The 27819-nt window shown below is 43.1% G+C and overlaps 3 protein-coding genes across 9 annotated transcripts; 2 read left to right on the plus strand and 1 right to left on the minus strand.

Annotated features, from left to right (window-relative positions):
• Nucleotides 1-875: 875 nt before the first annotated feature.
• LOC102707527 (angiogenic factor with G patch and FHA domains 1) lies at nt 876-7003 on the plus strand. 7 transcript variants are annotated; one of them, XM_040526948.1, is made up of 12 exons: nt 876-1009; nt 1536-1641; nt 1731-1794; nt 2154-2214; nt 2301-2392; nt 2475-2624; nt 2790-3044; nt 3310-3515; nt 4255-4482; nt 4927-5090; nt 5158-5351; nt 6257-7003. In XM_040526948.1, the coding sequence occupies exons 1-10, from the start codon at nt 918-920 to the stop codon at nt 5023-5025; spliced, it is 1353 nt and encodes a 450-aa protein (XP_040382882.1). In that variant the 5' UTR covers nt 876-917; the 3' UTR covers nt 5026-5090; nt 5158-5351; nt 6257-7003. The 7 variants fall into 7 exon arrangements, with proteins under 7 accessions (XP_040382882.1, XP_015688239.1, XP_006643805.2 ...); XM_015832753.2 differs by having other exon boundaries at nt 5158-5291; nt 6450-7003; XM_006643742.3 differs by having other exon boundaries at nt 5292-5360; nt 6450-7002.
• A 7019-nt stretch (nt 7004-14022) lies between these two features.
• LOC102707811 (leucine-rich repeat receptor-like serine/threonine-protein kinase RGI4) lies at nt 14023-18408 on the plus strand. Its single transcript, XM_006643743.3, has 2 exons — nt 14023-17298; nt 17408-18408. Exons 1-2 carry the CDS (start codon nt 14421-14423, stop codon nt 17875-17877), a joined length of 3348 nt encoding a protein of 1115 aa, XP_006643806.2. The 5' UTR covers nt 14023-14420; the 3' UTR covers nt 17878-18408.
• A 3816-nt stretch (nt 18409-22224) lies between these two features.
• Nucleotides 22225-27802, minus strand: LOC102708096. Its single transcript, XM_006643744.3, has 7 exons — nt 27320-27802; nt 27117-27203; nt 26747-26986; nt 25925-26089; nt 24724-24777; nt 24214-24360; nt 22225-22998 (listed from the first exon to the last, which is right to left on the minus strand). The coding sequence occupies exons 1-7, from the start codon at nt 27560-27562 to the stop codon at nt 22621-22623; spliced, it is 1314 nt and encodes a 437-aa protein (XP_006643807.2). The 5' UTR covers nt 27563-27802; the 3' UTR covers nt 22225-22620.
• Between the last annotated feature and the right edge of the window lie 17 nt (nt 27803-27819).

Raw genomic sequence — 27819 nt, forward strand, 5'->3', positions numbered from 1 at the left:
AGTATCGAAGCGCGCGGCGGCCGTCGAGCCTCGAATCTCGGGAAATTTAACTATTTGCCACCATTAGAAACTACCACTCTTGACCTTAACTTTTTGCCACAGGAAAGAGAGTGTTTGCTAATTTTTACCAATTGTGCATATGTGGCACCTCAACACGATATGCCAGCATGGATAGTAGAGGTAAAATGTCCCTTTTGCCCCTATGTATGTCTTATCTTCCATAAGACACAAAACTAATTATTTGGGTATTTTTATAGCAATATATAGCTGGAAGAATGAACACATATATATACGAGTATAGTAACAACTCTTTAATCCATGAATAAATAACAATCACCAATTTCACCCGTTCAAAAATTAGACCATACACGTGTATATGCATAATAACTAGGTCTCCAACTCATATATAAATCATAAATATCAATTTAAAAGCTTGACTACATCATATAATTAATCTTCAAAAGATGACTACAGCATACAATTAATCATCAAAAAATCATCATGTCATACAGAGGATCCTACCATACAACAGGACATTCCTAGTAGGCCAAAGGAACCAAATTCATAGCTTCTAATCATATACAGTAGACTATAACTATGACAAACAAGTTCATATGTTCATTCTTTCGGCTATATATTAATATAAAAATATCTTTAAAAAATTAATTTTGCGTCTTACGGAATAAAAGATAGAGATAGGGCCAAAAGGGACATTTCACTCTTACCATCCATACTAGCATGTCCTGTTGAGATGCCACATATACACAATTGGCAAAAAATTAGCAAACACAATCTTTCCTATGGCAAAAAATTAAGGTACAACCTAACCTAAAAGTGGCATCTCTATGAGTGGTAGTTTGAAATGGTGGCAAATAGTTAAATTTCCCTCGAATCTCTGGTGCTCCGGCTAGGGGGCGATGGACGGGGGCGGCGGCGGAGGCGAGGCTGGACTGGCGGGCGGCGGCGGGTTCGAATGGGATGAGGACTCCCAGCTCTACTACCACCCCAGGTACCCCACGGCGCCCGCCCCCCTCCCCCGGCCTTGCCGCTTGTCTTGTCGCCCTAGACTCCGAGGTTTCGTTCTTCGACTTTGGCCGTCGCGAGGGGTTGCTGCCGCTAGAGGCCCTTGATTTCGCAGTAGTTTACGCGATCGGGTGATGGGGAGCGTGGTTGCTTTGCTTGCGCATACGGGTATGCAGCACGAGCTATGGGCGTTGATGGGTCGTAAAATCATTTTTGTTACTGATGGTACTAGCAGTAATAGCTCTGATGTGAGAAGTGCCTACCAATTTGGGGAATAAAAAATTGCTTCGTGATGCATATTTTTGTGATTTTTGGTATAATTATTCGTTAACTATGTCGTGTAATTGTGGTTCGCACTTGAACCCACGCCCGCCGGGGAGTTGAGGTTCTCAAGTAATCCATAAATCTTTTAGTAGTTACTATGTCTATCACCATTGGTATTGGTCAATAGAATTCTGTGATTCAATTGACACAGCTGATATTTGCTTGAAAATTGAATGTTTCTCTTTCAGTACTGGGTTTTACCATGATGCCGTCGCTGGATGGTATTACAGCAGTAGAGATGGTCAGTACTACATATATGAAAATGGAAATTACATGCCATGGATGCCAGATGCAGTAAGTGGGACTTCATCCAGCTTTACCCAATTTTCTCTGCTTGCCCTGTTCTCATGTAAATTTATAATCTTACATCCACATTCAAACAGGGAAATGAAACAAAAACAGAGCATCCATGCGATGAATCTAATCAAGGATTCCTGGAACCCTCATGTATGTGTCATTATCTGAACATTCTACTACTTTTTTTTTTTAATTTCAGTACATATGTGTTCTTATTTTCTAGCTTCATCCCTTTTTTTTTGTCTTCGCTTATCTATAGTCTTTATTTTACTACCATTCTCTTCAAAATTTTGGAAAATTATGTGCAACCTTTCAATTCATGTCAAACTATCAATGACAGTAGTTAGATGTGATACTTGTGAAAATAAACCCATAAGTGTTAAGATTTATTTTTCCCTTAATAGAAAATGGCCTGCACTACTGTTTTTGGAACAAAATTGTGGAAAAGAGAACTTCAATATAGTTGGATTTAAAAAAAAAGTAACGTGACTTCTTTTCATGTTTAATAGCAGGATTGGAACCAGATATATCAGATAACCAGAATGAAACACAGCGGCCACCATCAGAATGGTTGTTGCACAAAAATTCTGCACTCCTATTTGATGATTTTTCTTTTGTTGGTCTTCTGATATTTTGTGCTTGCATTTTGTATACAGGATGGAGGAAACATTAATCAATATGTTTCTGTCAGGCTACTCTAATGCAGAGGCCAATGATGAAGTTCCACTTGGGGGCTCACAAACAAATGGTTAGTATAGTTCTCCACTTAGTTTTCTTGTTCTGGAATTTTCTTTAACTTTGTACTCTAAAACCCCAATTAAATACTCCAGAGGGAGATAGAAGTGAGACAACCCAAAACAAACTTGGTAACTTTGCCTCGGAAAATGAACCATCCTCTTTACATGATGCTACCTTGCACCAAACAGAAGATGGAATGCAAAATGAGAATTCTACAACTGTGCATGAATCTCTGAGTGAAGGTGAGAGCCACTATGTCACTATTGTCATTGTAAGTTTATTGTTTCAAAGTTGATGCAACCAGGAAATGCTTAGCAAGTGTTGGATACTTATGCACATCATATGACTGATCTTGCATACCGTTTCATGTTTTCATTCTGATACTTGGTTTTGAATAATCTTCCCAGAGGAAGAAAAATGGCTTTCTCAATATGGTCAGGTAGAGCAAGAAATTGATGACCAACCATTATTTCCGAGCATCGATCTGTGGGACTGGGATATGGTCAAAGAACCAGTCAGTAAAGGTCAACCCATTGTCAGGCTCGTGGGACGTTTAGTTAAGGGCTCTAGTAAGCTTCATCCTTCTCTGCCTGCTCGTGGTGGCTTGCTAAGAACTGCCCCTGTGCATGAAGTTCATGTTGATCTTGTGCGTGTTTCATCAGGTAAAGTTTTATAGGTTTGACATAGATATGAAATGCGTCATACTTTGAATGCTAATAAGCAGGTTGTCTTACCAGTAAATTATACTTTTGCTTTCAAACAACTTTAAAGATTTAAGCAATTCAATTTTCTCTTGGTTTTTGTTTTAATCTTGAAAGGTGGAATATTATTAAGAGAAGCTTCCATTTCTTTCTACCTTTTGCTTGACAAACTGGGGCCTGACGCTGCCATGTTTTGCTTACAATTACTCACTTGTCATGTCATCAGGGAAAATATACAGGCTAAGGAGACCTAGCAGCAAATACTTAGCCTCTTTATCATCATATGACTCTTCCAACCCAACAAAAGATTGGGGTTTTCCCAACATATATGCCAATCCTGATAACAATTTGCATAAACAGCCAACAGCACAGTGTCAATCGGAAGTCATGGATGTATTTTCAATAAGGGGTGTTTCCGCTGCTAGTGCCAATGTAAGTAAAGAAGAACTGATTGTACTCATTATCATTTGATAAAGTAGCTCAACCCGTGCCTTATCCATAGTTCTAACAATTTTGCAGCAAGTGGCAGATACCAGTGTTGAACTATAGAACTCTTTCTTTCTTTTTCCGTCGTACCCATTTCAGTTGCCTAAAGCACTCATCTGTTGAATTTGTTAATGAAACCTGAGTTGTGAAAATCAATAATCATGGTATCTCATGATGTATTGGATACATATGTGCTTTTGCGAATTGTGATTACTACCCCTACATAACACTATAACAGTGTGGGTTGCCAAAATACAATTCAGGTGGTTTGGATAGTGCTTTGTTGTTCTCCGCATGAGACAACCTCTTAGAAAATAAAAATGGTATTGGTAGCTTTCTCTAATCTTGTCTTACAGCAGATCGAACCAGTAAGTCGCAGGTGTTCATAGTTCATACAATATGGAGCACTGATTCCGTGCTGTAAATGATATGTAGAAAGTGTAATTTTAAAATGCTGAACAGTGTACACATTCTTTCGGAATGCTTCATATTGCCGTATTTCTGCCTTATGGTACTACAGCAGTTGACTGAACCTTGTATTATTGTGTCAAGATGTACACACACTGCTAGTATTTTTCATGTTTATAATCTTTTCAACAAAAATGCCATATCTCTAGGTTTTTTAAATATGCGCTTTTTCCCAAGTTGTTAATGCGATATTTTGATACGTTCTTAATGTTCCTAGGAGCACAGGATATATGCTTATAGGGACAGAGCTGCTGAGAGAAGGGTCCTACACCGTGGTATAGGGATAGGGCCTGGACAGAAGCAAAGTAGCAGCACCAATTTTTATGAACATGAGGAAACAGATGAAGGAATGGTTCTGATGGGAGATGCATCAGTAGATATGAACTTCCGTTCCAGTGGCTTGAATTCTGCCAAGAAAATGATGGAGAACATGGGCTGGAAGGAAGTATTTCTCTATCTTATGTCCACTTGTTGAATGCCTTTTGCATTCTAGGATGTCGGCAAAATTACTGCCAGGACATATGCAGAACTTTGAGGAATATAAATATATATATTTGAAAAGAACGCATTGGACTTATTTTAACGTGAAAAACACCCCTCACAAATTTTAGTGCCCTGTGGTCAGGACAGACATATCCTTCAGGTAGACATCAACCTAGATTGCATGCAGTTATTTTTCTCCTTTGGCACTATGTATATGTTTCGGCAATAATATTCTTTTTGAATCTAAGATCAGTAAGGAATAACGAGTTATAATGTTTCTTGAAAATTTCTGTTATTGATTCAGGTTGTTGTGGAAACACAGGCAAAATCATTGATCCGGTTTCTATTTTTGGAATAAGTATTTGACTCTCCTATTGATTTTCTTTTATTCTTGCAAATCTGTTAGGGCGAAGCCCTTGGGAAAAGCACAAAGGGTATTGTAGAACCCATACAGCCTACTGTCAACAAGCACGGTGCTGGTTTGGGATGGAAGCAGAACTGCTAAGATGTTTCTAATCACTGAAATCCTTTGGTGATTTCAGTGCATGTTTTGTGGCTTAAGGAGTTAAGGTACATATATACTGCATCACATAGGACAGCAAGGAAATTGTATCAAACTTATATTTTTTTTCGTTAGTCTTTGCAGCCTATCTCATGCAGTTTAAAAATGAGCTATTTTTTACGTTACGCATAATTTTCCTCATGAGCGGGAATGTGCACGACTTAACAAGCATATGTAACAAGATGCTAATTATTTTTGTGTTGATTCAGGTATGAGTTCATCTCAGAAACTCTAATCTTTCTTGGAGGACATTCTGTTTATTACTGCAGGTAGTAAAGGTTGTGCTTTCTATTTATTTCTAGTTTGTGGCATACTGTATTATTTGGCTGTAGTTCTGTGGGTTTAAATTGGGGTTAATGTTTGTTTATTATTGGATAGATGGAATAACATTACTAGTTTCTGCCAAACTGCATCTAGGGAATTGTTGCATGGCTGATGTTCTCTTGGTTAAAATTAAGCAGAAGATCATTGACATTGCATAACATTACGAGAAAGGACACCAACAACTTAAAATCTTTATCAGCAAAATAGTTGAAACAAGCTATCTTGACTTCAATTTTGTCTGTTTTATTATCAAACATACAGCCAATCTGCCATATATTTTAATACCGTTGAAATGTAAGCGCCACAATAATTTTGTTTCTTCTTGCTTTGCCATTGATTAAAATGTGGTCTAATACTACTTGCAATGCTCACAATCAAATTTTACATTGCATATTCATAATATCTGGAAGAATGCCCGTAATTTCTTGGGTCTATTGTCTATTTCCTTCTGATAGTATGATAGTGACAACTGTTATAATAACATGAACTGCTATTTGCAACTCGTCCGAAATATTTGCATATCTGTATTACGGTAGAAATGCTCATAAGTTTGTCGATATTTAATCATGAGTTCTTAGGTGTGCTTTGGACACCATTATTTTGTACTGTCTAGTTGCTAGTATACTACTGCATATAGAGTATTTGTTTTGAAAGGATTGCAATACTTTGGATTTCAGCATTGTTATCTTATTTGGCACCATTGACCATTGCACCTACCTAACTTTTCCTAGCAAATTGCATCAGTTTATTTGTTTATTTTGATGGTGATTCATGACATGCAGCATAAGTGTGATGATCATGTCGTAAAATTAACATAGAACAGCTGTTCTTCTTCACATAAATGCTGCAGATAAACTATTTGATGTGTTACTATTTCAACATTAGTGCAAGAACATTTGGGACCTAGTAGGATTAGTCATCTTGCACTTCATGCTGTATGAGTTTGTACCTTCGGCAACCAAGTCTCTTTCAGCCGAATAGAATTATATAAAAAAGAAAAGGCTAGTCTTCCTCGGGAGTGATTAACAACTCAAGAATTTTAGGCGGAGGCAGAAACTGCTGATTGTGAGCAAGGTATATGTACTCCAAACTGATCGAAGATGATGAGATCACAGAGGAAAAGGGAGAGGACGAAGGTGGTTAGGGCTGTTTTTTATGTGTACTTTTGGTCTAATTGCTTTTTAGGGCGGAAAGAAATAAAGGTTTAAGTTCCACCACCCACAAATCCCGGGCACTGCTCCCAATATGGTTCTCTAAAGAATAGTATTCTTGTTGTACTAATCACTAAAGATGTGGATTCATCTGCTAATCTGCTCAAGTGTGAATTGACCTTCAGCCATCTCTGTACTCCATATTTGAATCCATGATGATGCCACATTAGCGCATAATTGAACGTGAGTTGTCAATTACTCCCGATTTGATTATCTGATACTCGGTGTTTTTGTTGATTTTTTTTCGGAGACTGACCTTTTTTATGATAAGATTCACGAAAGTTTGTGTGAGATAACCCTTGCGGTCGCAGGAACGTGTGGAATTGCAGAAAGCTGCTAACAAAAAGCGGGAGAACAATGTGAATGTCCCTGACATAAGTAATCTATATTTTTTGCTCTTGTTTATATTCATGTGTACTAATGAATCTAGACATATATAAAACATATATATATTGATATATGGATATATCTAGGTAAACTCAGTATGTTTTATATTGTTTTATAATATAGAAGGAAGGGAATAGTTTGTTGTTCACCGTTGCAAATTAAATATCCTCAGTTACATGTATAATCTTTCCCCTTCTGAGACTATATTTACATGCATAATTTCCTGCGTGGTATTTCGCAAGCTTCGTCAATGTTGGAAAACTTTAGATAATAGTGCTCATCCTTTCTTTTTACTGGTGCTGTCTATGATTCCTTTATAAAGAGAATGGATACTGAATGGATTTTTCATAAATATGCTCTTATTTAACATATGTTATTCAGTTAATTATGGATTCTAGTCCTCAAGTTTGTTACGCTAAAATGGATGAAAGAGAAATGAACTTATGTTTATTATTTTTCATCCAACAGAAGAGTAAATAAAAAGGAACTTATTTTCAGCTGACAGAAAAGTTAAAGGTTAATGGATTTGCAAGCCTGCAACCACTGTTCTATGACTTCCATGTTCCATCCATCTGCTAACTCCAGCACCATTAGGTACGCTAAAGCCAGCCAAACCTTTGTCCCTTCTATCTACATGTTGTTTTTTGTTGGGTCTGTAGTACGCAATGCCTTCAATACTTCATGTTGACACGTATAAATTGATTAAATTCCATACACAAGCATGACTCTAGCCTTTACTGGACGAGATATGCAGTTCGTAAAATGAAAGCCAGACTATACAACTTACCGCAGTAGTAGTGTAGTATACCTCTATTCTGGATTTGATCAGTTTATAATTCTTATCGGTGATTAGCTGTTAACTAAAAAACACTCGAGTACTATGTGATTAGCTGTTAAGAGCATCCTCAGCAGCTTATCTATCCCATCCTCTATCCTAAAAATAGAGGATAGAGAATGAAGACTACAAATTGAGCTCCAATAGAACGGCTATCCTATTATCTATTTTTAGATGTCATCCATATTAAGAGAGAGAACCTTCATATTTAGATGATCTCTCTATATCCTCCAAAGAGATATAAAGATAGTAGACTATAAAGAGATATGAAGGATAAAACTAGTTTAAATATGCAGTTCGTGAAATGAAAGCCAGACTATACAACTTACTGCACTAGTAGTGTAGTATATCTCTATCCTGGATTTGATCAGTTTATAATTCTTATCCACTCGAGTACTATGTGATTAGCTGTTAAGAGCATCCCCAACAACTTATCTATCCTACCCTCTATTCTAAAAATAGAGGATGAAGACTACAAATTAAGCTCCAACAGAACGACTATCCTATCATCTATTTTTAGATATCATCCATATTAGGAGAGAACCTTCATATTTAGATGATCCCTCTCTATCCTCTAAAGAGATATAGAGGATGTCATATATAGATGATCTAGTAGAGTATAAAGAGATATGAAGGATAAAACTAGTTTAGATGATCATCCAAATGAAGATATAGATGATTAAATTTAGATGAGCTGTTGTGATGCCTACCGGTAAGGCAATAACCAGCACCATTTCGTTTGATGGTTTGACTCGAGACCCTTAACTACATATAGACTTTTAGTGCGTCTTCGGAACAGAGGACTTTTGGATAAATTTCACAGAAACTAAGGCCTGTATAGTTCCCAAAAATTTTCATCCAAAAACATCACATCGAATTTTTGGATATCTAAATAGAGTATTAAATATAGATAAAATGAAAAACTAATTGCACAGTTATGTGAGCAATCGTGAGACAAATCTTTTGAGCCTAATTAGCACGTGATTAGTCATAAGTGCTAAAGTAATCCACATGCGCTAATGACGGATTAATTAGACTCAAAAGATTCGTCTCGCGGTTTCCGGGCTAGCCATGAAATTCGTTTTTTCATTCGTGTCCAAAAACCCATTTTGACATCCGATCAAACGTTTAATGTATCATCCAAAAAATTTTGTAACTAAACACACCCTAAACTGATTTCAATAAAAGTCCTGTAAAATTTGAATGTATTGAAGTACTAGTCCTTAGCTGATGACCAGCACGAACCACTACTGTTACTCCCTCGATTGCACCAGCCTGCATGGAACCTGACGGACCTGCCACTACAACACGACCGAGATAGAGCCTGTTGTTTCCATTGGGAACTTAAAACATTTAGCCATGTCAAATCATTTGCACTATTTGCAGTAAAAGGTGCATCACGATTCTTGATTTACAGGGGTTGTTTAGTTTATAAAAAAATTTAAAAAACATCATATCAAAACTTTAAACATATATTTAAAGTTAGTCTAATTATAAAACAAATTTCAAATTTGCCTGAAAACCGCGAGACGAATCTTTTAAGTCTAATTAATCTGTCATTAGCACATGTTGGTTATTGTAGCACTTATGACTAATCACGTCCTAATTGGACTCAAAAGATTCGTCCTACTATTTCCTCCGTAACTGTATAATTAGTTTTAATGTTTATATATATTTAATGCTTTATTTAGATGTTCAAAGACTCGATGTAATGTTTTTGGGAAAAAAATTTAGGAACTAAACAACCCCATAGAGTAGGTACAAATAAGACTATAAGCTAACTATAAACATATTTTAAGAAGATAAGAGAGAAGAGAAGAGCAGTAAGCTATAGATTTGTAGCCAGCTGTAGTATAAATATAATGTGTATATGACAGGTGTGACATAGTAGTATATGTTTTGTAGGTTGTTATTATATGAATTGACTATTAGATTGACTATAAATAAATTAGAGAGAGTAGTTGGCTATACTGTTAAACTTGCTAGGCTATAAGTCAGCTATAAATATATTTTAAGGAGATAAGAGAGAAGAGAGAAGAAAGAAGAGGAGTGGACTACTAATTTGTACAGTCGCAGCATGGACTCCAATATATAATGTGTATATAACATGTGAGATATGATGATATATATTTTATAAGTAGCTATTATATGAGTTAGCTATTAGATTGACTAAAACTTGCTCACACGAACAATCCCAGTCCTGAAACGACAGGTGCTGCCTGTTCGTGTCCTCGCAAAATAAAGACGGCCTAAATTGGTCTGGTCGAGAGGGCGCAAGTCCCGATCCAAACGGAATTAGCGAGTGGAAAGAAGGTAACCTGAGCTTATGGTCGAGCTGAGGGCACACTATCAAGTAACCAAGCCATTGGCCTTTGGTTGTGTGAAGCTCAAGTGAGGTTTCCTTCCTGAAGTTTCTCTTCTTTTCATATGCAGTATGGTTCTGTGGTCTGCCTTGGCCACAGCAACATGTAGTAGATGAAATTATACATCAGGAGACAGTAGGAAGCTAGGAGGACACCACCATGCAAGGTAAAATCACACAACAGTAGCAGCAGTAGTGGCCCATGACTCCCTTTGATTGTGCCTTGTTCATTATTAGTTTGGACACCGATGATGCTTGTTTGTGTGGCTAATGGAGGCTTTTAATTGCATGGGGTTAAACAAATGGACACCTAGTAGTAGTAGTCGCTACTCACCCCTACTGTAGTGTTATACCTACCTGCACATCTTGCTCACATGATGCCTCCTATCCCTGTCCTTGTGACTTGTATTCTTCTTGTCTTTAGCCCATCCATGTGCCCCTCCCTACCCCACCCCTCATGCCTAGATTCTCTTCTTGGCCCCATCTTTTTCATACACGCCTTCAGTCTCTTACCGACACCAAATTAATAAAGCAATCTTTGCTCGTATAATTATTGCTTGCAAGTTTCTTCACACTATTCCTAACCTAATGACTAAAATGATATCCATAACATTAAATAAGTTATCATCTAGGATAAAAAATGATGTGACAAGTGAATAAATGAGAAAAGAGAATAAAATCATGTCTTGCATAAGACATAGTTTCTATACAATATCCAAAATATCATGTAAGATAAGTAGCATTAAATTGAAGTATGGAATATTGTTGTTTGTATTGTAAGAGTAGTGTCTAGTACTAGTTTCTTGATGATGGGAAATTTATGAAAACTATATCTAGTGTTATAGATTGGGAATACCCTGATATTGCAGCCTCAACTTTTTTGCTTGATAAGAAGAGATTAAGGATAAACGGAAAAAAATAGGATGCCTCTCATTAAATAAGGATATTCAGAGGAATGAAGGGTGGCAAATTTTAGATAAAACACCTCGTATTTTGGGAGGGATGCGTACACCACTTCCACAGTTCCTTTCCTCTCTTTTTTAATATTCTTATCTGAAGTATTTCTAGTTTGTATGAATGGACACCTTGAAAATCGTTGACCTTTTGTGAATATATATTAATAAATGTAAATTAGCGGCTCCTAGTTAAGTTGCCCTAACTGGAATCATGCCCGTTGAGAACTGTTTATAAGATTATGTATAGAAGTTGTTTTCCCATGAGTATAGTAGCCCAACTATGCTTTTAAACATCTATTTGCTTTTTTGTTTGATACTTTCATAGATATCTCTATGGAGAATGGAATAAATGGATGCCACAATTTCTAGGGTTTTCCTTTTTTTCTATAGGTGTTGGGCTGTTGGCATGCATCATTCATTTCATGCATGCACCTTTTTCATATTCCAGATTTTGTAGGGCTTCATGTACAGCTTTTTAGATCGAAGTACACGCCAATCTATATCTGCACGTATTTCTGCTTCAAATATGCGCCTATACTGGAAAAGATTCCAAGTAATATCACATCAGTTTTATACTAAGTCCACAAGTTTGTACAAACAAATGGATTAGCCATCATGGAATGGAAAATTATTAAGTAGATGCTGTCATGCGCCAAGCAACTCAAGAGTCCACTGTCTCACGTGATCCATTGATCACTTTAATTTGCTGATCTTTCCTTTATTTATCAAATGAGAAGAAATATATTGTGGTTCGTCTCAGCAATGACATTATATTAATTAGATCCTAAAGACCGACCTGATTTCAAGCATTCTTAATTACCATTGCCAGCTGCATGCCAAATTTCAAATCTTAGCATCTGGTCAAAAAAATTACATGTACTATATACACGCTAGTACAAAGAAAGTCGAACTAGACTTAACTGGATAATAATAAAGAACCTGGTAGCATTGATCTACTCTCTAGAGTATGGTGTGGTGAAAACTTTTGGGATTACTACTGTGAACGGGTAAATGTTTTAGTCCCTTAACTCATATGTATGCTATCAACTAATCAAAGCATATAGATAGGCAGATTATAGCTTATGATTCGTCCTTTCTTTCTCCATTACTTTCATCATTCATGTAAAAAACTGACCAGCTTTTCATAGTAAGTTACCAGCTTTGTGCTTCCTTGCATGCTGATGTATCATTACTCCACGTATGCTCTACCAACATACTTGTAAACTAAGCTTGCTAACAGATTTTTTTCTCCTCCAGCTTAGCTGAATCAACCTGCAGGCGTTTTTACAGCTTTACCTCCAAAGTTATCTGAAATTTGCCCCTTAATTTATCTCATTATCTGCATAGTAAGTATGTAGTAACTCGGTTTTCTGAACCGAGGAACAAAAAAGTGTGCTGTTTTTTATGGGGTAATACACCTTACAATGCCTGCCTGCCCCCAAATGGAAGCCCTAATTCCAATGTAAATACTCTGTAAGTTCTACTCATTGGAATTATCTTCTACGGGATTAGAGGTGCTGTGTCCTGGTTAATTAGGACTGCTCATTTACCAATGGGAATTTGGAGTGGGGGGTAGATCTAGATCTGTGAGCCTGCAAAATTTTCAGTACATAGCTAAATTTTTAACTGCTGCTAATGGCGGCTTCCTCGCAATTAACACAAAGTACAAGAAAGGCAGGGTAATAAACTAGTTTACCACTGCTACTTGGCAATGAAAAGGATGAGCTAGGTAGCAGTAGATCTCATCTAACCAAGAACATGTGCTGCCCTCCATTGAGGGCTGTAGATCTAATCCTTTTGTTTAACCTTCATAGCTGACAGCCACTGTAAGAAAGAACTGTACTATATACAATACAATACGATTGTTACTGCATGGAATGAACTGTTCTTGCGTGCCATGTGTTACCGCTTAACCCACCGAGGGGCCAGCTGTGATGTCTCCCTTTTCCCCTTTGTTATGTTTTCTTTACCCTTTTCACCTTTCATTTCAACTCTTTGAGATTCTTGCTTCAGTTGATTTTTCCACCCTGCAATGCCCATGATCACTAACACCAGGACTTACCAACAACTCTTTACACAATGACAAAGGCCTCATGCAATATCTTGTTGTCTGCTCATCCTGTTCTAGATTAATTGTTGCATTTCCAAGATATTCTTTGCCCACAGCTCCGCTTTATTGTGCAATTGAAACTCTTTTTTTTTTACTTCAGAAGAACTTATTACTGGGAATCTGGCATGGTGGGCTACAACTAGTGAAATACGAGTACATCTAACATCCAAGTGATTAACTGCATCTAACCTTATTTTATCTTATCACCCATGTCACAGCCTTTCGATGAAGTTGCCTGACCTCCTGATGCAACGGAACAGCTGCTGTGGCCTTGATGCACCATCTTCCCCTGAGGACCAAAGCTGTTGCAGCAGCTAAAAAACCACCATCACCAAGTCTGTCAACTCCTCCAGTTTTTGCCAAAGCGAAAGCACTTAGTCGTTGGTGAGTAACACCCCTCTCTCCAAAAATTTTAAACCCAAATCGAGCCTCTCCATTACTGTTGATGATCAGCCATGCATAAATAACATGATGAGCACTTCACCGGATGCATCATATCATGCATGCATGGATTGCAAATAAACAAGTACAGGGAGGGGGCAGGGGTGCGGTGTGTCCTGACCCAACCGGTGGCCTTGGATCCGGAGATTCTGCAGACAACACATGACACACACACACACCCTCTTCTCTTTACATTGTCAGCTGCTTAAACCTCTCTATTAATCTAATCAAACACAACTCCAGTTCCTGATTACTGCCACCTAATCTGCCATTTTCTTTTTGCTTGTTTGCTCCAGTGACCCTCTCTCTCTCTCTCCCCCTCTCCCTGGTGGTATGGTATCTCTTTCCATGGAGACATAAAAATTGCACCTCCTTGGCCATGGTATGTCTCCTCTCCCTGCCTCTCTCTCTCTCTCTACTAAAACCTCACCTCACCAGTGAGTGAGTGAGTAAACCTCACCACCAATCCACCTACTAGTCTTGCTTGCAGAGTTGCAAGCAAACTATCTTGTCTCTCACTAGCCTTCCAACACAAGCAAGAACCGAGATTATCTGCATGTGGCACGCCAACATTTGAAGCTGATTCTACAGCTGATCTCATCTCTCTTCGGTTTTGTTGATTACGTAGTATAGCAGGAGCTGTGTACTTGCCTGCTTTCTCAGTACAGTGTCAACTGTCGAAGTGGTACAGTGAGTTGATTGGTTTGTAGAGATGCCTCCTGGTGTGAGCAGGAGGAGATGGAGGAGGAAGCCGGACGTGGCGGCGCCGGCGCCGCTGCTGTTGCTGTGCTGCGCGGCCGTCATGGCGGCGTGCATGGGCGGCGCCCTCGCCGCCGACGCGCAGGGCGCGGCGCTGCTCGCGTGGAAGCGGACGTTGCGCGGCGGCGACACGGCCCTGGCGGACTGGAACCCCGCCGACGCGTCGCCGTGCCGGTGGACGGGCGTGATGTGCAATGCCAATGGGCGGGTCACTGAGCTGAGCCTGCAGCAGGTCGACCTGCTCGGCGGCGTGCCGGACAACCTGTCCGCCATGGGCGCCACGCTGGAGCGGCTGGTGCTCACCGGCGCCAACCTGTCCGGGCCGATCCCGCCGCAGCTCGGTGACCTGCCGGCGCTGACGCACCTCGACCTCAGCAGCAATGCTCTCACCGGTTCGATTCCGACGAGCCTCTGCCGGCCGGGGAGCAAGCTGGAGAGCCTCTACGTCAACTCGAACCACCTCGAGGGGGGCATCCCGGACGCCATTGGCAACCTCACGGCACTGCGCGAGCTCATCATCTTCGACAACCAGCTCGACGGCACCATCCCGGCGTCCATCGGGCAGATGGCCAGCCTCGAGGTGCTCCGCGGCGGCGGCAACAAGAACCTCCAGGGCGCGCTCCCGCCGGAGATCGGCAACTGCTCCAAGCTCACCATGCTGGGCCTCGCCGAGACCAGCATCTCCGGCCCGCTCCCGACGAGCCTCGGCCAGCTCAAGAACCTCGACACGCTGGCCATCTACACGGCGCTGCTCTCCGGCCCGATCCCGCCGGAGCTCGGCCAGTGCAGCAGCTTGGAGAACATCTACCTGTACGAGAACGCGCTCTCCGGCTCCATCCCGCCGCAGCTCGGCGGCCTCAGCAACCTCAAGAACCTGCTCCTGTGGCAGAACAACCTCGTCGGCGTCATCCCGCCGGAGCTGGGCGCGTGCACGGGGCTCGCCGTGGTCGACCTGTCCATGAACGGCCTCACCGGCCACATCCCACCGTCGCTCGGGAACCTCTCGTCGCTGCAGGAGCTGCAGCTCAGCGTCAACAAGGTGTCCGGCCCCATCCCGGCCGAGCTGTCGCGGTGCACCAACCTCACCGACCTCGAGCTCGACAACAACCAGATCTCCGGCGGCATCCCGGCCGAGATCGGCAAGCTCACGGCGCTTCGCATGCTCTACCTCTGGGCCAACCAGCTCACCGGCACCATCCCGCCGGAGATCGGCGGCTGCGTCAGCCTCGAGGCGCTCGACCTGTCGCAGAACGCGCTGACGGGGCCCATCCCGCGCTCCCTCTTCCGGCTGCCGCGGCTGTCCAAGCTGCTCCTCATCGACAACACCCTCTCCGGCGAGATACCGCCGGAGATCGGCAACTGCACGTCGCTGGTCCGGTTCAGGGCGAGCGGCAACCACCTCGCCGGCGCCTTACCTCCCGAGCTCGGTAAGCTTGGCGGCCTCAGCTTCCTGGACCTCAGTACCAACAGGCTCTCCGGCGCCATCCTGGCGGAGATCGCCGGCTGCCGGAACCTCACGTTCGTCGACCTCCACGGCAATGCCATCACCGGCGTGCTGCCGCCAGTGCTGTTCCAAGGCATGCCATCATTGCAGTACCTCGACCTCTCGTACAACGGCATCGCCGGCGCGATCCCGTCGAGCGTCGGGATGCTCGGTTCGCTCACCAAGCTCGTTCTTGGCGGGAACCGGCTTTCCGGCCAGATACCGCCGGAGATCGGCTCGTGCTCGCGGCTCCAGCTCCTGGACCTCGGCGGCAATTCGCTGACCGGCGCTATTCCGGCGAGCATCGGCAAGATTCCGGGCCTGGAGATTGCTCTCAACCTCAGCTGCAACGGCTTGTCTGGTGCGATACCCAAGGGGTTCGCCGGGCTGGCGCGGCTGGGCGTGCTCGACGTGTCGCACAACCAGCTCACCGGCGATCTCCAGCCGCTGTCCGCGCTCCAGAACCTCGTCGCGCTCAACATCTCCTTCAACAACTTCACCGGACGCGCGCCGGAGACGGCGTTCTTCGCGAAGCTGCCGACGAGCGACGTGGAGGGCAACCCGGGGCTGTGCCTCTCGCGGTGCCCCGGCGACGCAAGCGACCGCGAGCGCGCGGCGCGGCGCGCCGCTAGTGTCGCGACCGCCGTGCTCCTCTCCGCTCTCGTCGTCCTCCTCGCCGCCGGGGCTCTCGTCCTCTTCGGCCGGCGCCGGCAGCCGCTGTTCGGCGGCTCGAGCCCCGATGACGACAAGGACGCCGACATGCTGCCGCCGTGGGACGTCACGCTGTACCAGAAGCTGGAGATCAGCGTGGGCGACGTGGCGCGCAGCCTCACGCCGGCGAACGTGATCGGGCAAGGCTGGTCCGGGGCGGTGTACCGCGCGAGCATCCCGTCCACCGGCGTCACCATCGCCGTCAAGAAGTTCCGGTCGTCCGACGAGGCGTCCGTCGACGCGTTCGCCTGCGAGGTCGGCGTGCTGCCACGTGTGCGCCACCGCAACATCGTGCGCCTCCTCGGGTGGGCGACGAACCGCCGGACGCGCCTCCTCTTCTACGACTACCTCCCCAACGGCACCCTCGGCGGCCTTCTCCACGGCGGCACCAATGGCGCCGCCGTGGTGGAGTGGGAGGTGCGGCTCTCGATCGCCGTCGGCGTGGCCGAGGGCCTCGCCTACCTCCACCACGACTCCGTTCCGGCGATCCTCCACCGCGACGTCAAGTCCGACAACATCCTCCTCGGGGAGCGCTACGAGGCATGCCTCGCCGACTTCGGCCTCGCCAGAGTCGCCGAGGACGGCGCCAACTCGTCGCCTCCGCCGTTCGCCGGATCGTACGGATACATCGCTCCTGGTACGTGCCGGTCTCACCTCTCGAGTAGCGGTGAAGCTCGTTGCAAGGATCACCGTCCGATTCCATCTCGAGCTGCACTGACGGCTGTGATTTTACTTGATTTCTGCAGAGTACGCGTGCATGACCAAGATCACGACAAAGAGCGATGTGTACAGCTTTGGAGTCGTGTTACTAGAGATAATCACCGGATGCCGACCTATAGAGTCGGTGTTCGGCGAGGGACAAAGTGTGGTGCAATGGGTACGCGAGCACCTCCACCGGAAACGTGACCCGGCAGAGGTGATCGACTCTCGGTTACAGGGCCGGCCAGACACCCAAGTCCAAGAAATGCTACAAGCTCTCGGAATCGCCCTGCTATGCGCCAGCACGCGCCCTGAGGACCGCCCAACCATGAAGGACGTGGCGGCATTGCTACGTGGCCTCCGAAACGACGACGGCGCCGAGGCCCGAAAGGCTGGGTCCGGGTCCGCCACAAAGTGGGCGGAGCCAGCTAAGCTGACAGCCCTAGCCCGCCCGGCCCAGGCCCAGGCCCAGTCCCAGTCCAGCTCGCTGGCCTACTCAACAACCGGGAGTGTGTAGTGTACATGTAGCCTAATCCGGAATGGATCAAGTTTGATCGTGTCAACACATTGCGCCGTGATGTCTGTGACATTGTGAGATGGAGAGTGACCATGTCGTCGTTGAGCTCACGCCGGAAGATCGACGGCGGCCCGCCGCCGACGAGAAGCCGGCATGAGCAAGCTGGGGGTTCCATGGAAGTCATGTGATCGGAGAAGGCAAGGTGGGGAAGAAGAAGAAGAGGAAGACGCCATCTTGCATCAAACAAAGCAACAATAATTCCTCCTCGTGTACCATATACATAGCATTAGCTGGTGCAATGCATCTGGTATTCTGGTGTATGTATGTATGTATGTATATTAAACCCAGGGTAATTAATATCTTGGTAATCTATGATCAAATGATTGTGTTGTTCCAGATTAGTGTCCCCGTTGTCGAGTCGCGTTGGGTTTTTTTTGGCTGTTCCTGCGCGTGGCTCGAGCACCACTGTACTGCTCTGTCGGTCTAGTGATCTGTGGTTGCCTGCACCTAGACCGGCATGAGATTTCTCTTGGTCGCTTTGGAATACATGGTGATTCCTGAAATTTTTTGTGGAATTAACATGAAATTTCTGCACCTCGAATGAGCTTTTACTATGTTCAGACCAATCAACCACTCTGTTCTTCGCAACGCCCATACACTAGTCTTGACGCACTTCTGATCAGGGTTCGCCAAAGCCGACTATAGCTGATCGGTTTTCACAGTTTTTCAACGTGGCTCGGAAACAATTTTCTGTTGAAAATTCAAATAGTATTTTTGACATTCAAATGTCAAGCGATAAATTAGATGAAAATTCAGTCATAATTTGTCAAAAAAGGTCGAAATTTTAGGGCTCAAAATCCAGTAATCAATCAGTAATGTAAATTCTGCTTAAGATGGATACTTTTCCATCACGAAATATAGTAACTTTTGTATTCAACTTCTCATCTCAACGAATTTAAATTCGATTTTTTTTAATTCGTGTGAAACTACAGAAATTCTTATTTTTTGGGGATTGAGGGAACATGATAAAAGGTGTTTTGGTATGCAAACGATGCATTAGGCCGTGTGGGTCAGGCAGGCCGTCAGGTTGCCGAAATGAAAAGAACGCACTACCGAATGCCGGCAAGAGAGGTACTCTCGGTGCCGACGAAATGGTCTTTTCACTGCGGCAACATTGGCAAGCTTCCAAATGTTCAGGTCACCGCTCAGTTACTGTTGCTTATTCTGAACATGGGAAGGAAGATCCTCTTTGTCAGGGAATGGACAGATGGAATGTTCAGAAGATGTGGGGCTTCCAAGTTCCAACACATCTATCTACCTGATCTACCTGCTGGATTCATGGTTCATGCATGAATTATGCAGTTGTGCAGTCTTTGCAGACTTGCAGTTGGGAGTGAAATTTGTTGGGTCGGCTGGCCACTTTGGTCAGTCTGCTCTGAACTTCTGATGACTATTTCAGGTTGCATGCATCTTCCTCCATGGACTGCAGCTCTGGACTTCAAAACCGAACATTCCCAAACTTCATTCAGAATCGGGAACTTTTGAGGAGATTTTATACTGTCTAATGTACAGTTCTTTGAATGCCATCTTGCCTTTTCGGTATCTTGTCTGCAGGGTATGCATGGGGGTGAATTGTGCAGCCAGCCAAGTGGAGAGCGACGGCCGCTGTGCGTGTCTCAAGGGATTACAGCGCATCTGACCCATCATCTGCATGCATCTGGGAGGTTTGTCCATGTCATCCTAGCTTTCCCTGGCCTCCTTGTATTTGACAGCTTCCTGTTGTCCAGAAATGGAGATCGCATCTCTCGAGGAAGAGATGTACCTTTTGCACCACGCATGTTATATCTAAGGCTCTCTTTCTATTTCATACTCCCTCCGTCTTCATTTATTTGTCACCGTTGACTATTACTATGACCATTAATAACAATCAAACGATCAGTTGATGATTACTAAAAATTATATTGATGCATATTTGTACGTCATACATCATAAATATAACATATTTTTCGATATACACAATATTTTTTCAAAAAGACGAATGGTCAAAGTTTCCAAATAAATAGTAACTGGTGTCAATTATTTGAGACCGGGCGAGTATTATATAAGATATTTTGGATATGTTGAAGTCATTTATCATGTCTTATCATATTTACGGAAAAATGTAACAACATCTATACCATCAAATTAATTTTATTAAATAGAACATTGAGCACATTTGTAGAGTATATTTTATTTGTGTTAAAAATGTTACGAGCAATTTTACAGTTCTTGAGAAAGTACCAAGAGGTACCAAAATTTCAGTGTGAAATTTTGATACCTCTTGGTACCTAGGTACTAGAAGGTACTGAAATTTGCACTACAATTTTAATATCTCTTGATACCTACTAAAGGACTGTAAAATTGCTCAAATGTTACTCTACTATCTATAAATTTTGGTTAAACTTGTTAAAGTTTGACTTACAATAAACCCAAAACATTATAGGTATGTAAGAGATGGGGTATGTTACAACATATAATAATATCTAGTGAATGTGATGTGTTTGAAATGTAAATGAATTTTAATTTGGCCAAAAATTCATCCGAGCAATCGTATTATCAACCGACACAATTAATTATACACGTATAAGAATAGTGCGATACGTTAGAATAAAATGCAATGCAAACAGGGGAGAAAACACTACAGGTGGGTGGTCTCATGACTTCCTATACCATGGTTTAAATCATACTCGCACCGACTAATTATTATAGTAGTTTAATGAGGTTCAAAAAATTATCATTGCCCATTTATCTTTTAGGGCTAGGAAATTTTTTAGGGTATGAATCCTTTGGAAATTTCTATATGCTTCTTTGGATCAATAGAATGAACCTTTTAGAATTCATATGAAATGATCTAAAATGTAGGAGTTTGGAGGAAATCTAACTTGAGCTTAAACTATTGGAAAATTTTCTATGTGTCGCTCTCTCCAAACTCCAGTATGATTTTCCTGTGAAGCAACCCAGACAACATAGGGATAAAATTCTTATGCTTTATTGTTACCTAGGATCAAGTTAGCATGACTGGGGGTGATAATGGACTCAACCATTTTACCTATAAAATTTAAGGGACGGGTTTAAAACGGGTTGAAAAATAAAATGTATATCGTTTTAAGCTAAAATTTTTTAAGAATTAAATAGGGTTAGAAAGAACCCATGGACTTTGACCCATTTTCACCTAGACATAACATTCTAAATATATAGGGTGTGTTTTTTTCTATTCCCGTGCTTAACACTCATTTGATTGTCGATCGAAGCCGCCGCTGCACCAGTTGTCCGGCCGGGCCAGGGAGGAGTGTCTGTGTGGACTCGAGAGACATGATGCTCGTGGGTGCACACATTTGCTTGCCTTGGTCCATCAACAGAATGGCAGCAGCTAAGCCTGATGTGAACATGCATGCATGCTGTCATGCTGATGAATTCCGACGAGACAAGATTAATCTACTCACTTCTCCTCCAAAGTAAGATTAATCCATTCATGTCCCCAATATTTACTGAAAATAACGCTAGGTAGTCCCTCCATTTTTTCCTACACGACGCCGTTGACTTTTAGCCCACTTTGATTCAAAGAAAATTTATAGGAATTTTAGAGGATTTTATTCCTATAGAAAATTTTCCTATAAAGCTCTTTCAATCCAAGGAATGAACCCTATAAAATCCTATAAAATTTCTATGGAATGTCTCTTCTCATACAAAATTTGGAGGAAATTTAACAAGAGGTGAACCTCATGGAAAAAAAATCCTTTGAGTCTTTATCTCTTCTCAAATTCCTGTGTTTTTCCTGTGGTCCAATCAAACGTCCATTCTTATGTTTTTTCTGTGTTTTGCAATTCTCTGTTTTACACTTACATTTCTGTCAAATCCTACGTTTTTCCTATTCCTCTGTTTTTTTCATTCATGTGATTCAAAGGGGCTCTTAATCTACGTTTAACATTTAAAAATTTTATTCAAATATAAAAAAATATAAGTCATTTTTAAAATTTCTATAATAATAAATCAAATTATGATAAAATAATTAATAGTTATATATTTTTAATAAAATGCACATAAATGGAGTATTAAATACTCTCACGAGACGAGTGAATTACCCTTGACAAAAAAAAACTCCTAATCTGGGCCTTTAATTTGTTAATGGGCTTCTACTTGGGCCGTAGCGTACACACTGAGGCCCAAATATCAACCAAACATATGAAAGGCCCATAAATTATATTTATCGAATCGACGTCCCGCTCATACATCGATCATGTTCAGACATGCCAGCGGAATGTTTGATCCAAGCAAACAAAATCAACTGGAAAAATTCAAAATGTCCCATTCATAATTCAAACATGGCGAAAACACTCAGGATGTCACGCACTATATATACATATGGTGATCATAATAACACTCTATCAATTAATTTTCTTCATGTATACATAAACTCAAGAAAATTAAACAAACCCCCCCTGAAAAGACCCAAAAAAAAAAGAACCCTCGTATCAACTCAAAAACTTTTTTGGCGCCATATCAAACCTCTCACCTGTCCGGCTAGCTTGACACACTCATCATCAGTAACCACCACTACTATAGCTAGCTAATTACTACTTTACTACTACTAATTAGTAGCAGCAAATAATTACTAGTGTAATTGATACTAATGATCAGTAAGAGTGGTGTTAATTAATACCGGCGAGATCGTCGTCGTCGTCTTCGTCTCCGGCGGGCGGCAAGCTAGGGGCAGCGGACGTTGCGGCCGGGGCCGCCGTAGTAGAAGTAGTTGCCCCAGGCGCGGTTGGAGCCGCCCTGGATGTCGTAGCAGGAGGGATGGTCGGCGACGAGGCGGAGGGCGGCGGCGGGGAGGAGGTTGTTGTCCCAGTCGACGAGCTGGAGGTTGCGGAAGTAGGCGGCGCGGTTGAAGCCCTCGCGGGGGAAGTGGCCGCTGCCCATCTGGGTGGGCGTGTGCGACCCGGACGGCCGCGAGTTCACCACCTCGCCGCCGAACTGCACCATGTTGGCGTGCCCGCCCAGGTGGCTGAAGAGGGACGACGGCCAGTACCCCACCAGTGGGCCCGACCCCAGCTGCAGCCACCAGTGCCCCCGCCCTGGGTCCTACACGTCGCCACCCCACGTCAGCACCTTGTCAATCTTTATCTTTATCACTCCAAATTTTAGACTTTTTTTGGCTGCAATTTCTGAAATTTGGTTCTGCCCCCCCCCCCCAACCCCACCCACCGCACAACACACAATGAAATTTGTTTGCGTTCCGAATTCGTGAACCCTGACATTACTTCAACTTCTAGCTGCAATATTGATATTTTGGTTTTTTAAAAAATTATTTTATAGATAGACTTTTGAAAAAAATTATTACATAAATGGACCTTTTTGACTGCACCAATATCATTAGCGTCGTTGTTGTATAGGACAACGAGGATGGCGCCTATGTCATTGGCGCCCTCCTATACAACAACGATCCTAATAAAGTTGGCGTGGTAAAAAAAAATCTATTTGTACAATAACTTTTTTAGGGGTCTATTTATAAAAGAAGTTTTCAAAAGGACCAAAATATCAAAATTCCAGTAACTCCTAGAGTGCAAAGTGTTTTAGGTTTTTCTTTTGCCTAATATAGGACCCTATCTTTTCTTTTCACTTCTGTCTATGCTTATAAGCCAAAATTTAAATTTTTAACTTATAATTTAGAGTTAATTTTAGCTTTTTTATTATAATTTATTTTTAAACCTTTACTTTTAGATCGTCAAGAACATGTATATAAAAATTTTATTCATAAATTATTTTTTATTTGCTAATATGCCGTTTTGTTTTTTCAAAAAAAAAACCAAGTGATGATACTTTGATTAAGTTTATATGAAAATTTAACATCTATAATACCAAATAAATACACTATCATTCGACCGAGACATATTTTGTGGTGGATTTTATTAAACTAATACAGTGTGGTAGATGTTGGTGTATTTCTTTATAAACTTGACTAAAATTAGAAGAGGTTTGCTTCAATTCAACAAAAAGTATCTCGAGGTACCGGTAGCTCGTGGTACCAAATCGTTTCTGATCGTTGGATCTAACAGTGCATATCCTACTCAGCTAGATCCAATGATGAGAAACGATTTGGTATCTCGAGGTATTTTTTGTTGGACCGGAGCAACTCTCAAATTAGAAAGTTTTAACTTAGAAAACAACTTAAATTTTAGAATGGAGGGAGTATTATAATAATTGGTCGAAAGAACGGTGTGAAATTCAGGAACTTCATACGAAGCACTTGAGTTCACGCAGCAGTTGCAGTCAATATGTAGTAAGCTAGTGGAATACCTTCCAGATGAGGAGGCTGATGTCGAACTGGCGGCCATTGTAGACGGAGGTCGGGGAGATGGCGGCGCCAATGGCGATCCGGTTGTTGGTCTGCACGAAGCCGGAACAGTGCAGATTGTAGCAGCCGGTCGCCTGGTATGCGTCAGTCTGCATGCATTGCATTGCAACAGTTTAGCAATCTCATCTCCTCTTCCCGTTTCGTTTCAATACATTACTCACTTCAAGAAGCAGTAGTAGTAGGATCAGTACTTGGGAACTTGTTGCATTCAATGTAAGCACTGACATTGTTCTATCTATACACTTGTTGCTACTGTAGTAATTGCTTGCAGGTTCTCAATGACAAAAATGCCAAAATTTCAAAAGCCAGATGTTGCTAAGAAAAACTGGTAGGGTTACAATAGTTTAAATCTGAACATTTTTTTTAAGTGATGGAAGATGGAAGTAGAGGGTTGCTATAGCTTAAATCTGAACATTTTTTTAAGTGATGAAAGATGGAAGTAGTAGACTTACTGTCCAGTATGTGAAGAACCTTGGGCTGTTATCTCCATACAGTTCAGGGCTCACCTGAATAAAGAACAAAGAGTTTCAGAAAGCTAGCACTGTACATCCAGCAAGCAGATCGATCAGTTTTGACTGCTCAACCACCATTTTAATAAGTAATCAAGTCAATGGGGGCGCACATTTCTAATCAGAATCATACTGTTTAGCATGCATCGTGCTTCGATCGAATCTATTTAATGTGCCTCATCAGTTTCTTGATTTCATCTCATTTTAATAATTACCAAGTCAGCATACAACCACATGCCAATGAGAATCGAAGGATCCAAACCCCTATTTAGTAGTATTTGGAACTGACATTAGTTGAACTAACACACGCACAGTCAATTCAGGACTTGAAAAATTGAAATGTGATCATCTGAAGAGGATACCAGCGTCCATATAATTTGATCGACTTCTCCCCCAGTTCGGAACACTGAAGATTCAGAATTTGCAAGCTGTGAAGTCTAGACACAGAGGAAAAACTTTTACTGCTTCCTGATCATTTGATCAAGCTGGAAAAAGCACCCCAAACAAAAGACTGAAAAGCTCTGACCAACTGCTTCTTGATCGCCGATGCAGTTCGCCACATTTACTCGTGTCACCAACCAGGCAGCCTGAAGAAGGCCTGCAAAGTCAGGCTTCCATTAACTAGCTATAGCTCGATCGACGCATGGCCTTTCAGCACGATGTGAAAGCTAGCTGCAGCTGGCTCATCACTCTCTGAACTTGATCCAAAGAAAGGACGACACTCCCGGCCGGTCCACTGAATGCTACTCCCACCAGCTAACCCAAACTCCTTTAATTGTTCTACCTCTCCAAGTCAAACAGCTTCAGAGTACTAGCAATAGTATTATTCAGAGTATAGTGTAGTAAGCTTCAGAGTATACTAGTGATATAGTAATCTTCAGAGTTACCATTATATCAGTATTCTTCAGAGTTCTTGCATGCAGTGAATTGAAGCAGCAAATGCATGCAGCATGCATGAGTGTGTGCATATATAGGGTATATGGCAGGCAGATGAATGCATGGAGGATTAGGGGTCAAACCAAAAATAATTTATGAATAAAACTTTTATACGTGTTCAACGATCTATAAGCAAATACTGATAATTTTAAAATTAAAAATTTAAATTTTGGCTTATAAACAGAAGCAAAATGACCGAGATTTCTACCTGCCATCCGGCTTCGATGGTGTTGAGGTCGTTGCCGAAGGAGCCGGAGATGACCCAGATCTGGGAGAGGCTGAACTCCGCCGGCGACGCCACCCTCGCCGACCACACGTTCAGGCTCGCCTTCGCCCCGTAGAACTGGTCCCCCGTCACGTACCCCACCGCGTGCTGCATCCATCCAACATCATCATCAGTTCATCACCAACTCCATCAACTAGCTCATCCCAACCAGTTAGATGATTAATTCAGTTCGTTGCCGATGCTGCAACTTGTGCCATCGCCATTGTTGCCACTGCCGTTGCTACTGCAATCAATGTACATTGATAGTTTGATACTACTGCTCGATCGTTTGAGCATGTAATAACTCCAGACAAGTTTGTGGCAGCAAACCATGCAATTACTCTACATAATGATGCATTGCTAGTACTCTTAGTACTAAAGTACTCTACTTAATGATCATTTGTTGTATAGTCGTCGGAGTATATATATATATATGTGCAGTGCAATGAGCTTGAACAGAATGTTGAAACTGTACAAGCAACGTCACTAATTGTACTGTCTTCCCAACTAATCTTTCGGGTTAGTGATGATGTGGTATTAATGAGAGAGCACAGTACAGTAGCATTAACTAGCCGTGTGCATCTGCTTCCTCCCCAACTCTGAATTTTCTCGCGTGGTTATGAGTTTTCTGACTCGTTTTGCAATGGCAATAATGGCGGAGATACGGAGAGCGAACCAGCTGCGACGGCCGGCGAGCTTGCCGGTGGCCGGCAGCAGCTTGCATGCATGCAGGTAGGCAGGCTGGCTGAGTAAGATTTCACTGACCTCGTGGCCGTCGCTGGTGGAGTCGCGGCGGACGACGCCGGCGGCGCGGGGCTGCTTCATCCCGAACCGCACGGCGGAGCTGGACCTCAGCACGTCGCGCTTCCTCGTCCGCCGCACCGGGACCGTCCCCTCCGGGCACGACTCGCCGCCGTCCGTCCACGCCTGCGGGAACACGGCCTCCTCCTCCTGCTGCTGCTCCGCCGCGGCGCCGCTGACCTTGGGCCTCTCCTCCGGCTCGGCCTGCAGCACCAAAACACCAGCGCCATGCACACACACGCACGATCAAGAAACGCGAGACGACAGCGACAGAAACGATCGCTGCAAATCAAAACAGAAAAAAAACGAAACGAACAATGGATTGATCACTCACCTCGGGCTTCTGCCCTCGCAGCTTCGGGTGGTCGAACGCCGGCTGCAGGTGCGGCGGCACGCAGTCGATGACATCGCCGTCGGGGCTCTGCATGCGCAACCTCACCCATCAGCTCAATTAGCTCCGGCGAGGCCGACAAGACTAGGCCGCTACGAGCTAAGAACAGCAGCCGACGAAGAAGAAGAAGAAGAAGAAAGAATTGCCTGGATCGTCTTGACAGAAGCCTTCTTCAACCTGGCGACCTGCGCCATGATCTTCCTGTACCTGCGCAGCTCCTCCTTGCCATGGAACGGCAGCGTCGTCGTCGTCCTCGTGCTGTTACCACCCTTGTGCTTCGCGGACGCCACGCCGACGAGGCAGGACGAACCCACCACCACCACCAGCAGCAACGCGACGACACCGACTTGCCCGAAACGGTTGCCGCATCTGCACCCTGAAGAAGCCATCAACGTGGACCTATCTCTCTCTTGGATTCCTCTCCAAGACTCCAACTTTGTAGTAGCTTATAGCTCCTCGTCGTCGTCGTCGGAGGAGGAGGAGGCCGGACGAGAGAAGTTTGGATGCTTGCGGGTTGAAGTGGCTGTCCTCTTCTTGCAGCTCCTTGACTCGAGGCTCTATAAATACAGCGTGGAGATAGCAATGCAAAGCTCCCACATGCTCAAGGACAAGTTCGATTGATACTAGACTAGACTCAACCATACCA

This window comes from Oryza brachyantha, chromosome 1 (genome assembly GCF_000231095.2).
Source record: "Oryza brachyantha chromosome 1, ObraRS2, whole genome shotgun sequence".
Lineage (NCBI taxonomy): Eukaryota > Viridiplantae > Streptophyta > Magnoliopsida > Poales > Poaceae > Oryza > Oryza brachyantha.

Coding starts and splice junctions, on each gene's coding strand:
- LOC102707527 (XM_040526948.1), top strand. CDS start 918: ATGGACGGGGGCGGCGGCGGAGGCGAGGCTGGACTGGCGGGCGGCGGC. Junction 1,642..1,730: donor TGCCATGGATGCCAGATGCA/GTAAGTGGGACT, acceptor ACATTCAAACAG/GGAAATGAAACAAAAACAGA. Junction 2,215..2,300: donor CAGCGGCCACCATCAGAATG/GTTGTTGCACAA, acceptor TTTTGTATACAG/GATGGAGGAAACATTAATCA.
- LOC102707811 (XM_006643743.3), top strand. CDS start 14,421: ATGCCTCCTGGTGTGAGCAGGAGGAGATGGAGGAGGAAGCCGGACGTG. Junction 17,299..17,407: donor GTACGGATACATCGCTCCTG/GTACGTGCCGGT, acceptor TGATTTCTGCAG/AGTACGCGTGCATGACCAAG.
- LOC102708096 (XM_006643744.3), bottom strand. CDS start 27,562: ATGGCTTCTTCAGGGTGCAGATGCGGCAACCGTTTCGGGCAAGTCGGT. Junction 27,204..27,319: donor CTTCTGTCAAGACGATCCAG/GCAATTCTTTCT, acceptor TTGCGCATGCAG/AGCCCCGACGGCGATGTCAT. Junction 24,361..24,723: donor GGTTCTTCACATACTGGACA/GTAAGTCTACTA, acceptor CAATGCATGCAG/ACTGACGCATACCAGGCGAC.